Below are 13,758 nucleotides of genomic sequence, written 5' to 3'. Positions count from 1 at the left end.
CCTCCCTCAGCAACCTGGGATAGATCCCATCCGGTCCTGGGGATTTGTCCACCTTAATAACCTTTAGCATACCCAAAACACATCTTCCCTACTTATGCCAACGTGTTCCAGATTAATCAAGCTTCTATCTCTAATCTCTAGATTCATCATGTTCCTCTCCTCAGTGAACACTGATGCTAAATAATCATTCAGAATCTCGCCCATTCTCTCAGGTTGGGCACATAGCCTTCCTTCATTATCTTTTAGTGGACCAATCCTTTCTCTAGTTACCCGCTTGCTTCTTATATAAGAATAAAATGCTTTGGGATTCTCCTTAATTCTGCTTGCTAAAGCTATTTCATGACCCCTTTTAGCCCGCTTGATTCCTCATTTAAGACTTGTCATACTCTTCCGATATTCCTCCAGGGCCTGTTCTGTTCTTAGCTGCCTAGACCTTATGTACGCTTCCCTTTTCCTCTTGGCTAGTCGTACAATTTCTCCTGTCATCCACGGTTCACGAATCTTGCCCTTCCTATCCTTTGCTTTCAACAGGACATACCTATCCTGCACTACCGTTAACCTATCTTTGAAAGGCTCCCACATATCAAATGTGGATTTCCCTTCAAGTAGCTGTGTCCAATCCACATTTCCCAGCTCCTGCCTAATTTTGATATAATTGGCCTTGGCCCAGTTTAGTACTCTTTCCGTAGGATCACTCTCTTCTTTATCTATGAGTATTCTAAAACTTACAGAATTGTGGTCACTGTTCCCAAAGAAATCCCCCATCGCAACTTCTACCACCTGTCCTGGCTCGTTCCCTAGTACCAGGTCCAATATGGCCCCTTCCTTCGTCGGACTAGTAACATACTGCTCTAGAAAACTCTCCTGGATGCTTTGTACAAATTCTACTCCATCCAGACCTCTGATGCGAAGTGCATCCCAGTCAATGTTGGGAAAATTAAAATCTCCCATCACCACCACCCTATTGCCTCTACATCTATTCATAATCTGTTTACCTATCTCTTCTACCTCATGCTCACTGTTGGGAGGTGTGTAATACAGCCCCAACAATGTAAGTGCACCTTTATTTCTCAGCTCCACCCATAATGCCTCACTACCCAAGACCACCATAATGTCCTCCTTTAGCACAGCCGTAATATCATCCCTGACCAGCAATGCAACTCCACCCCCTCTTTTACTTCCCTCCGTGTCCTGTCTGAAGCGTCTATATCCTGGAACATTTAGTTGCCATTCATCATGCCCTTCCTTCAACCAAGTCTCTGTGATGGCAATAATGTCATACTCACAGGCACCAATCCAAGCCCTAAGTTCATCTGCCTTACACACTATACCCCTTGCATTAAAGTGGATGCATTTCAGGCCACCAGTTCTTTTGCGCTCACCTGCTCTCTTGCCTATTTTTCCCATTATTAATGCTATCTTCATGATTCTTACAGTCTCCAGTCTCCACCTCGCTGCCTACTTGTTTTCTCTTCTGGCTCCCAGCTCCCTGCCACATTAGTTTAAAACCTCCCCAACATCAGTAGCAAAAACTCCCCCAAGGACATTGGTTCCGGTCTGGTTCAGATGTAGACCGTCCCTTTTGTAATAGTCCCACCTTCCCCAGAACTGTTCCCAATGTCCAACAAATCTGAACCCCTCCCTCCGACACCATCTCTCAAGCTACGTGTTCATGCTGCCTTTTTTTTATTTCTACACTGGCTAGCATGTGGCACTGGTAGTAATCCTGAGATCACTACCTTTGAGGTCCTCCCCTTTAAATCCTCTCCTAGCTCCCTGAATTCTTCTTTCAGGACCTCATCTCGCTTTCTACTTATATCTTTGGTGCCTATATGCACCAAGACAACTGGCTGTGCACCCTCCCCTTTTAGAATGCTCTGCAGCCGATCAGTGACATCCCTGACCCGAGCAGCGGAGCAGCAACATACCATCCGGGAGTCCCATTTTCGGCCAGAGAACCGTCTATCTACTCCCCTCACAATAGAATCCCCTATGACCATGGCCCTACGAGTCTTTTTCCCGCCCTTCTGAACTGCAGTGCCTTGATCTTGACAACTGCTGCACTCCCCCGGTGAGCTATCTCCCCCAACAGTATCCAAAACGGTATATCTGTTTTGGAGGGAGATGACCGCAAGGGACACCTGTACTGCCTTCCTACTCTTTTTCTGACTTTTGGTCACCCATTCACTGTCTCCCTCAGCAATCCTAACCTGCAGTGTGACCAGTTCACTAAACATGCTATCCACGACCTCCTCAGCATCACGGATGCTCCACAGTGAGTCCATCCGCAGCTCCAGAGCCGTCATGCGGTCAAACAACAGCTGCAGCTGGACACACTTCTTGCAAGTGTAAGGGTCAGGAACATCAGACACATTCCTAAGCTCCCACATCAAGCAAGGGTCACATGCCACAGGTCTGTGGTCCCCTGCCATTGTAAGCTTAGCTTTATATGAACTAACTAAAACCAAACAATGCACTTAAATAAATGAAAAAGATAAGAAATGAAATCCTTACTTACAGGGTCTTTTTCTTCCGGTTAGAGGAGGGGGGTGTAGTATCTCGGGTTTAGCCACTGCCCAAATATAAATTAAGACTGTACCTTCCTGGCAGCCCTCACTTCACTCCTCCTTCTCTCCTCACCGCTCTGATAAATGTCTCTAGAATTCAGCTCTTTTGTCCATGTATGGAACAAGGCTGGATGAGGTCAGGGTCTGTGTGTGGCTCTGGTGGCAACCAAACTGGCATCAGTGAGCAAGTTGTTGAAAACACTGCCAACAGCATCTTCCTTCACTTCACAGACAATTGAAAGTAGAATGATGGGAGGGGTAATTGAATGGTTTGGATTTATGTTGCTTTATGTAAACAAGACATACCTGGGCAATTTTCCACATTGTTAGATTTACATTAGTTTGTAAATTTACTGAAAGGGGGCAACCAATTTTGGAACACAGGTCTTCAGCTCTATACCCAAAATGAGAGAAGACTGCAGCCTTTTGTCGAAACCGTGCACTCAGCCTTTTCTTGAATGGGTTTCACAGGCACTTATTCTTCAGGGATAAGGCTCCACAATCAAATAACCATTCATGTGTCAGCACCAAATGGATGGTAGAGAGACTATTAACAATGTAAAGAATGAGAGAAGTTAGGTCAATATCATTACCTTAAAAGCTGTACTGACAACCACAACAGTCACTTACCCTCGGCTTCATACAGCAAGTAAATTATGTATTTCAGGCTGATCTTCTGAATTTCTTCTACATCAACTTGTAAAAGCATGAATTCTGCAACATAGAGTGGAGTCAGGGGAAGATCAGAAACACATCCACATATCCCCAAAATACATCAGGTATTGGCTCCATTGTTATGTCCCCAGATTCCTACTCCATCTACACATTGTACACCATTCCCTCCCATTCTGCGCACATGCCTTTCCACACACTTGCAGTGTTCCATACAGGTTCCAAGATTAGATTCCCTACAGTGTGGAAACAGACCCTTCGGCCCAACTAATGCACCTAACACTATGGGCAATTTAGCATGGCCAATTCACCTGACCCGTACATCTTTGGACTGTGGGAGGAAACCCATGCAAACATGGGAAGTATGTGCAAACTCCACAGACAGTCACCCGAGACTGGAATCGAACCTGGGACCTTGGTGCTGTGAGGCAGCAGTGCTAACCACTGAGCCACCATGCCGCCCGCCCCCCACCAATCACTACAGCTTAGACACGACAGTGAAGGCAGTGCAACACTGCTTTACCAGAATTATAACTGACCTCCAAGGGTTAAATTACAAAGAAGGATTACATAAATAGGGTGTATTTCCTGGAACTTGGACAGTTAAAGGTGATTTATTTAACATTTGCAAGACATTCAGGTGAACAGATAAAGTTTAGAACCATTAGAACACTGAAGGAGACCATTCAGATAAAGAGAAACAATACATCTGTCAAAGGTAAGGTATTAGTACTGGGCAGAAAAATGTGTTGCTGGAAAAGCGCAGCAGGTCAGGCAGCATCCAAGGAGGAGAATCGACGTTTCGGGCATAAGCCCTTCTTCAGGAATTAGTACCGGGCAGCATTGTTTAAAGAATAGAGGCAGACCTTTCAGGAGTTAAATTAGGAAACGTTTCAACAAAGGGTAATGATTTATTTTTAATTTATTCTTTCACATATAAGTTACATGTGTTGTTGGCTTGGTCATTATTTGTTGCTAATCCCTAATTGCTGCTGAGGTAGTGGAGAATCAGCTTTTTTAACTGTATGTGGTATGGATACACCAGTACTGATACTTTTCCTCTTTTCACATCCAGAAGTACTTTTAGACACACTTAAACAGATTCTTTCTCTGCCATCACATCACCCGATCATCAAGATGGCAGTGGAGTCAGGCTCCTGAACCAGGGCTCATCCGCTCCCATCGCCTTTTTCTTTCTTTTTGTCTTTTCTTGTTTCTTTTTCTTTACTTACCTGGGACTTACCTTTATTGAGTTTGGACAGTGTCAGCAAGTGGGGGATCCCAACATGGATCTTGTGGCAGCAGTGAGTGAACCCAGCACTCATTCAAATGAGCCCTTACTTTTCCGGGGCAAGCACCGGACCTGGTATTGGAATTGGCAGCTGCTACATTGGTGGAGACAACATCAGCAAGGTAGGACCAGTGGCGAAAGATGGCACCTGAGGATTGCTGACTTCATTGTTGATTGGGTGTGGCACCGGCAGCGGTGAAGTAGTGCCGGAAGGGCATCACAAGGTGGGCCCAGCAGTAAGAAATGCCACTTTGACATTGGTGGGTCCATTGCAGGCTGCGGCGAGGCAGGGCAGAAGGGAGGCGCCTCAGCAGTGAAAGATTGTGTCTGAAAAGGGATAACTTCAATGCTGTTTGGGTCCGGTGTACAGGACTGTGAGATGGAGGAGGAGGGATAGCTACGCAGGCGTCATTGATGATGAGCTGGCTCAAGACTGATGGTGTCTCTATTAGCTATATTTTTTTAAATTCTTAAACAACTCAAAATGGTGCCAGATCATGGCAACTGTATTATATTGTTTTTGTCACTGTGAAATACACATGACAATAAAATTATTCATATTCACCTATGTTCCCAATTAATTACCATTTTATAAACAGGGCCAGTTAAGGGCAGTGAATCATGGGTCTGCTATTGGGCCTGGCCAAGCTGGCTATTAACAGGTCTAGGCAGCAGATTGTGCAGGGATTATATCTGCCAACTGTCTGTCCATCTTCTGCAGTTGTGTTTGTGTCTGGGTGTCACTGGAGAGGGAGCTCTCGATGCCTTTAGAAGGAGGTTGGCATTATGGGTGATACTGTGCATTATTTCCCCCTCCAATTTCATTTCGATATAGACCTTTCCCACACTCCATACCACCACCAGGAGGCTTAGGTTCAAGTCCCACCTGCTCCAGAGGTGTCATAGTCATAGAGTCATAGAGATGTACAGCACAGAAACAGACCCTTCGGTCCATCTGTAAAAACATCTTCAAAAAGATTGATTAAAAATATATTTTAAGGAATCAAAGTGGGTGGATCAGTTAAAAATCCAGATCTAACTGAATGGCATAGCAGGCACTTGGGATTAAATTGCCATTTCTTGCTCCTTTCTAGGCATTACATTTTCCATCACCAGCACTGTGGTAGAATTCAAACTCTTAGAAGTTTTTAACCTTTTGGTTCAGATGCCTTGCCAAAATCCTTGAGTGGGATTACAGAGCTTCATTAATCCAGTAAGAACTGGTGAATCTGATTTTATCATTTCCCTCGAGAGGTGGATATATAGCCTGACTGGCTCTGCAGCATTACAATTAATAGGTGAGACATACAGTGGAAGAAAACACCTTTGTGTGTGTAAACAATAGCAATTGGACAATAAACCCTTCTAATTAGAATTCCATAGAACATTACTCCAGATAAAACAAATGGACTGCCAACTGAAGGGATTAATTTTGTTTGCTTTGAATTAAGACTCAAATGCCACCTACCAAGTAGCTTGTCAATGCCTTCCCTGAAAGGCAAGAGTTCTGTACCCACTGGTACTTTCTTAATTCCTGAAAGTGTGGAGCCGCAGATGACCAGTGACTCTTTCACATATTGTAAGTCCAATAGTGACCTTCAAAGAAACATAAAAATGTTGTTATATTTTATTGGCTGGTGTGTATCAGAGATTCCAGCTAATTCCACATCCAAATCCAACATGGAAGGATTTAGCCAATTTTAAAATTGCTCAAAGCACCAATCTATCTCAGCATTAATAGGTAATCCCACTCTGAACATTTTGGGACAGCTGTAAATGATGGAATTGGAACAGCAATGTACTGACATGCATGTGAGACACAGGGAATACTCTGTCTCATCTTGTGTTATCCCTATCCTTGGAGTGTTTGGTGGGGACAATAGTAGCTTTAAGCATTACTTTAGTTAAAAGAGTCGAGAGAGCTTTAGCATGTATATAACACATGCTGTACCTGAACTGGGAGTACTTGATGTTGACAATACAGAGAACTCTCTCTGTATTTAATTATGCTTCCTGTCCTGGCATTTTTAAAATTTGTATATGGAGTGTAGGCTAGACCAGCATTTATGGCCAATTCCAAATTGCACTGGAGAACATGGTGATGAGCTGCCTTCTTGAACCATTGTAATCCTTGGGGATGTTGTACTATTAGTGAGTTCCAGGGTTCTGACCCAGTGATAGTGAAGGAATAGCAATATAATTCAAAATCAGGATTGTGTATGGTTTGGAAGCTAACTTTCAGATGATGATGCTCTAATCCAATACATCCACTGCCCTAGTTCTTTTAGGAAGTAGAAACTGCAGATTTGAAAGTTGCTGTTGAAGGTGTGTTGGTGAGTACTGTGGTGTATCTTATAGATAGTACACGCTGCTGCATCTGTGTAACCGTAGGAAAGGAAGTGAATATTGAAGGGGTGGATGGGGTGCCAATTAAGCAGACTGCTTTGTACTAGATGGTGTTAAGCTTTGAATGTTGCTACAGTTACACCTATCCCCTGCAGGGATAATGTGGAGTGTGTTTTACCCTGGATATAACCCCTTATGCTTTACCTGCCTTGAAAGTGTTTTGTTTGGGGGGACAGTATGCAGATAGGAATCATCATAAAACATTCCTACATTTGACCTTTGATGGAGAGAAGGCTCTTGATGGAACAGCTGATAGTCGAATCTGGGACATTACCCTGAGGACCAGTGATACCATAGAGTTAAGATACTTGGTCTCCACCAATCACAACATGAGTACTATTGAAAAAAAATACATATCTTGCTTGAAGCATTTTGTTTTGAACTCATTAGGGTGATTATTAAGAATATCAGTTTAAGGGAAAATCAACATTGTAATGTATGAGAGGAGAATGATGATTAGTTGACAAATGAACTTTGGTAGAGGTATTGCCAATTATAAAATTAAATCAGGTTGACTTTGATCAAATCATTTCCCTGAGAAATAAACCAGAAAATAGCTAACACCTATTCAGTGCAAATTGGCACAGTGTACATACATGCTTTTTCTTTCTGCAAAGTTGTTTTTTCCCATAAACTGGTATTGTCAACTGTCCTGATGATTGAAAGATGAGAAGTTTCAACGAGATACCTCATCTTCTAGTAATACTCAAGTTTTCTACTAACAATTAGTCACAACCATCTTCTTTTGTTCCAGATAGAACTCCAATCAGTGGAGAAATATGCCTAATTCCAATTAACTTCAATTTTATTGTGAGTTTTTGACACCACATTCAGTCAAGTGTTGTCTTGATGTCAAGAGTAGGAACATTCATTCTATGGGGACAGAAAGTTAGCATTAGAAGCAAGTTATTGCTGAGTAAGTACCACTTGATAGGATTGTCATCAACACTTTTCATCCTTTCTTGACTTTTGAGACTGTTGGACTGAACTTATTTTGCTATTGGTAATCAGGGCATATCTGGCAATTTTCCACATTGTCCGAAAGATGCTATTGTTGTAGTTGTACTGGAATATGACCTCACCATGGTCTCACCTTCTCAACTTCAATCCTCACCTGAGACATGGTGACCTCAGATTAAACTCTCCCTTGAATGGGGAAGCAATCCTATAGTCTTCTGGGGCCACGGCAATTTTACAGTTTTGATTTCACTGGAACAAAGTGGCTAAGGTCAAAGCTTGTTCTGAATCATGTCTTCAGCTGTAATGCCATGATGTTGCAATGATCAATAGCCTTGGTTGTATCCACAATGCTCTGCCATTTCTTGCTATTGTGTAGTCAATCAACTTGGCTAAAGATTTGCATGTGATGATGGGAATATTGGGAAGAAAGCAAGATGGATTATCAACGTGGCACTTCTGGTTGAAGATGGTTGCAAATGTTTCAGTCTTCTCCCTTGCACTCATATGCTGGATTTCCTTATCACTGATGATGGGGATGCTAATGGAACATCTTCCTCTAGTTAGTTGTTTATAGTTTGTCATTAGTAATAAACAATGAAGCAGGACTACAGAGCTTAAACATGATCGAAGTTATTCACTTTGTCTATAGCATCATGTTTAGCACACACGTGGTCTTATGTTGTAGCTCTACCAGGTTGTACATCATATTTAGATATGCTATGCCGTGCTCCTGATTGAATCAAGATTGGATCCCTGAATTGTTTGCAATAACAGACCAAGGGCTATGTTGGCCATGAGACTATAAATTATGGTTGAATGCAATTCCGCACTTGCTAATGGTCCACACCTTCTCATGGGTTCTGAACTTTGATCTGCTGGATCTGTTGTGAATTGATCTGATTTAACAAGGTAATAGTACCAAATATGATGAAGGATGTACGAAGTTTAAAGCCACGACTGTCTCACAGGGACTGCATGGTGTTTACTCCCACCAATATTATCATGGATAGTGTGATGATTCTGTTCCTTTAATAAGATTAGGTTGCCCTCGGTTTTTTTTCCAGGAGATCATAATGACACAGACTCCGAAATGTCTGGGGTTGATGTACTTGAGGAAGCTTTTAGGTTTTAAAAGAAACACTTGTACAATGAAAGGGGGAGTCGAAAGTGTGGTGCAGGAAAAGCACAGCAGGTCAAACAGCATCTGAGGAGCAGGAGCATTGATGTTTTGGGCATAAACCCTCCCGAATTATCGATTCTCTTCTCCTCGGATGCTGCCTGACCTGCTGCGCTTTTCCAGCCCCACACTCTTGACTCTGATCGCCAGCATCTGCAGTCCTCACTTTCTCAAATGAAAGAGGAGTGGCCAGTTGTCCCAGCTCAGCTTTTGTCTGGTTTGGATTGGGTTTAGATGTTCTAGTCAGTTAGGTTTGAGGCTGCTAGTGCAAGAAACAGCTACATGGAAGAAGGTGTTCCATGCTGAATCTCTCTCCTGCAAGACCATGTGTTTGATTTTATGTTTTTTGCCAAGGGGTGTTTATGGGGATGGTTACAAGTAGTTGGAACAACATCATTAAAGGGAAACCCATTTTCGAATGGGTTGTTATTCTGTTCTGTTTTGTTTGTGTTTCATCTAATGATCTTGCAAATAAATTGTTTTGTTTAAAGCTAAGTGGTCGGGCCAGCCGTATCACCCCTGGAATATCCACTTTACACTTGCTTAAACCATTAGCAAATTTAGGGTCCGGGCTGCTTTCTTGAAGTGTTGTGAGGGGGTCTGGTCTGGTTCAAACAATATATACAACTGGTCGATTGGTGAATGCACAGCCAAATAGGCTTTCTTCCTCATGTTGCTCCTATTACTGTCTGCTGCTGACTCAGTCTGACAGCTTTATCCTTCAAGACTTGGCTAGGAGTAAACTAACAAGCTATGCTTTGTAATGGACATTTAATTTCTCCAGCTAGAATATATCCCATGTCCTTGCTTTAATCAACAGTTCTTCCAAGTGGTAAAATACCACCATGGGAGAAAAATGATTTATTAGCTGATGGAGAAAAAGAAGTGACAATCAGCAGATGAAGTACTTGACATGTTTGGTCTAATGCCATGAGAGCACATTACAACCTGAGTTGTTGTTGCGTACTCCTAGAGCCACACTCTCACAATCATATACCACTATGAAGCCATCTGTCATGTCATTGATGGTGATAGAATCTGGAACATTAACTGTGAAGTATGATTCGGTGAGTATAACAAGGACAGGAGTTTAAGATGATGCTCTGCAAAAATAGCACCCAATAGTTTTATGTGGTCCTGTCTGATCTAGCTGAACTGTGTCTTCAAGCCTGCATTCTTTGGACTTAAGAGAGCGAAAATGAAAGGCAGTGTAATGGTTCCAATCAAGCTGACAGTGTAATTTAGGAAGTCAGTCACTGTACAAATATTATGACAAAAGAAGGATCAAAGGATAGGAAATTGGGATTTTGAAAGTGCAAATGCAAGCGTTTCCAAAAATAAACAAGATTGGCTTGTGGAAGGAAATATAAGTGGAGTGTGATAAAAGGCTGTGATCAGAAATGGCCTGATGTATGATGGGAGTAGCAAATCCACGTGAAATGACATTTTCAAGGGAGTTGCTATGAATATGGGTTGGGAAGTTTATATGCACGTGGAGGACAGGAGGTCAGTAAACACAGAAGTGATTATAATGAGATGAAATGGAGGTTGAAATCTCCATGATAATAAATTGCTTTGTAAGAGGCTGTGGGAGAAAAGCAGTGCTGGTAAGCCAGTAACTATAACTATAACCGACATCCCCACCGAAACCCCTCAATTAAATTCCAGTATGTAACTCACTCCCAGGTATCTGTTACTCCATACATAAACCCCTAAACCCCTCAATTAGATTCCAGTGTGTAACTCACTCCCAAGTATCTGTTATTCTATATCTATATCTATTCTATATCTATTCTATATCTAAAACCATCCGAATCCTTCAACTAAATTATAACTTGCTTGAAGGTATCTTTTATTCTCAATGTAAGAGATTCCAGTCTGTATCTCACTCCAGGTATCTGTTACACTGATAGCATGTGACATTAATATGCTGGCCACCCTCCCTCCCTATCCAGTAGCTTACATTGCACTGATTCTTTCAGCAGGATCCGGCTCCAACATGAGTTGCACCAAATTGCAAAGGCTGTTAGTGTATTTCTTCTCCACATGGAGCTTTCCCAAGAGGAACTTCAGATGTTTCCAGTTGCTCCTAATGATCCTCACCACCTGTTCAAACTCATTTGCCTTGTGATTAGAGCATTTAGAAAATAAATTTGCACATACTAGGGAAGAAACAAGCCTTAAAAAAAAGCTCTATTTATTTTTCCTCTACACCACTGCACAGTGCCAATCCTGGAAGATGTCAAAGCTTTATGGGCTCAACAGGTTCTCATCCAGGTCACCAGATAGACTCCATGTGGTCATGACCCCATGGTCACAACAAAACCCCAGCCAGTACAGAACTCTGCTAGCTAATCACCACCTTGTGGTTCATGCAAGCTGAGGAGAGAGGGATATGTGATGGCTAACAATGCCAGAAACAGTAAAACACCAAAAATAGCAAGGGAATTAACTTTTACAAACCCACCTCTAAATAATGACTTTCTTCCATGAACACGAATAAACATATGATTGCATTTACATTCAGTCTGCAGGAAACAGGAGTGGTCCAAGACTAGTATTTTAAACTTAAATAAAGGCACTTATGACTACATGAAACTAGAGTTAGTTAAAGTGGCAAATTAAGTTAAGAAACAGATTTATACAGTTGCAGTGGCAGACATTAAAGGAATGTTTCAAAATACCCAGAATAATTATATGCCAATGGGAAAGAAAAAATCCAAGGGAACATTCATCATCCCCATCATTAATAAAAAGATTAAAGGTAGTATCAAACTTAAAGACTAGGTGTATTCCTGTGCAACATCAGCTGGCAAGTCAGACAATTTGACAGGATATAAAAAAGCAAAGATTGACTAAAAGATTAATTAGGAGGAAAAATTATTAGAGTATGAGAGAAAGCTAGCTAGAAATATAAAAACAGATTGCACAAGTTTCTATAGCTATTTAAAAATTTTTAAAAAGTTAATGAAGTAAATGTTGGTCTTATAAAAAATGTGTCTGAAGAACTAATAATAGAAAATAAGAAGGTGGCAGATGAATTAAACAGCTACTTTGCATTTTATACTCCCCACGACTATCTGTAAATACTGATACAATGCAGGGGCCCCTATAAATACTGATGTGGAGGGGCCAGTGTTGAATTGGGGGTGGATAAGGTCAAAAGTCACGTGGCACCAGGTTATAGTCCAACAGGTTTTATTTGAAATCATAAACTTTTGGAGCACTGCACCTTTGTCAGGTAATGAAGTAGGAGTGCTCCAAAAGCTTGTGATTTCAAATAAACCTGATGGGCTATAACCTGGCGTAGTATGACTTCTGATTTATAAATACTGACAATTCTAAAAACTTCTTGTAATTTCAAAAAGGCATAAAAAAAAAGACAAGGGCATAGGATCTGCACCCTGATGATAGTCAGGAGGCCTCAAAACACAGAAGGATGTGTCAGTGCACTTTGACCAGCATCCTAAGGAGTGTCAGCACTAGCAGAGATGGCAGAACAAGACTTTTAAAATGCAATTCCAAGGAGTCACAGAGAATGAAGTGGAAAAGAATTTTGTACATCCATCATGTTGCATGTCATCATCTCAAGCAAAATACATCCTAAGGACCAGATGTCACTTTTCGCGAGCAGCCTCCTTTTCAATGCTTCTGGAGCCATCCAGACCTTTGAATCTACCGGAAAGAAATGGAAAAAGTTACCTCCTACCGAGCTATAAATAATTCATCTACAACTACCCTCACCGACGCACCAGAAACAACAACAGAATACAGCAAAGCTATCCATACTAAGATCATAAAATCCCTCTAGTGTGGAAACAAGCCCTTCAGCCCAACAAGCCCACACCGACCCTCTGAAGAGTTACCCAGCCAGATCCATTCCCCTACATTTAACCCCTGTCTGATGTACCCAACCTACACATCCCTGAACACTGGACAATTTAGCACAGCTAATTCACCTAATCTGCACATCTTTGGATTGTGGAGGAAACCGGAGCACCTGGAGGAAACCCACGTAGACACGAGGAGAATGTACAAACTCCACACAGGCAGTTGCCCGAGGCTGGAATCGAACCCTTGTCCCTGGCTCTGTGAGGCAGCAGTGCCAACTACTGAGCCACTGTGTCACCCTGAGATCTGACAGGTTGTGCCGAAATTGGGAGAGAGTTGTCCAGCAAAGCAACTAGCCAAGCAATAGCATTTCCTGCCTATGTACTGTTCAATAGGCAGTACTAATTTACCAGAATTTACAATATAATGGTATTCAGTAAGACGACAGATGCCCTGGGTGTCCTGAACATTGATTCTCACAGCATAGCATCCAGTAAAAAATGGGCAGGAAACCACCTCCCCCTCACCACACTGCTCCATGTGGAACATCACTTAGAGGACACACTAAGGGTGCACTCTGGGTGAGGACTTCAAAGTCATTGTCAACACAGGATTAGTAGCCCCACTACTGACCTAAATGCTGGAAGGAAGGTCAGTGATGGATCAGCCAAACATAAAACAAGAGTAGGCCTTCTAAAATCTTTAAACTGTTCTGTCATTTAGTGAAATCATAGTTGACTGACAACCTGATTCCACATATCTGTCCTTCTCCCATATCCTTAGTCAAATATATATTTGTCTCAGATTAAAAATTATCAATGATTATCAATTCATGCCTGGAGAGGAATCCTAAA

At 42.0% G+C, this 13,758-nt stretch overlaps 1 protein-coding gene across 1 annotated transcript in view; it reads right to left on the bottom strand.

Moving 5' to 3' along the window:
• Nucleotides 1-3,189: 3,189 nt before the first annotated feature.
• Nucleotides 3,190-13,758, bottom strand: part of LOC122564629 (serine/threonine kinase-like domain-containing protein STKLD1) — a 38,994-nt gene continuing 28,425 nt past the window's right edge. Inside the window, exons 8-11 of the mRNA XM_043719719.1 lie at nt 12,636-12,748; nt 11,037-11,197; nt 5,999-6,126; nt 3,190-3,281 (exon numbers count right to left, since the gene is read on the bottom strand). Coding sequence (XP_043575654.1) covers nt 3,190-3,281; nt 5,999-6,126; nt 11,037-11,197; nt 12,636-12,748 — 494 coding nt within the window. The remainder of the gene's footprint in view (nt 3,282-5,998; nt 6,127-11,036; nt 11,198-12,635; nt 12,749-13,758) is intronic.

This window comes from Chiloscyllium plagiosum, chromosome 30 (assembly GCF_004010195.1).
Source record: "Chiloscyllium plagiosum isolate BGI_BamShark_2017 chromosome 30, ASM401019v2, whole genome shotgun sequence".
NCBI classification, from domain to species: domain Eukaryota; kingdom Metazoa; phylum Chordata; class Chondrichthyes; order Orectolobiformes; family Hemiscylliidae; genus Chiloscyllium; species Chiloscyllium plagiosum.
The sequence above is the reverse complement of the archived record's forward strand: the minus strand, read 5'-3'. Positions and strand labels throughout refer to the sequence as shown.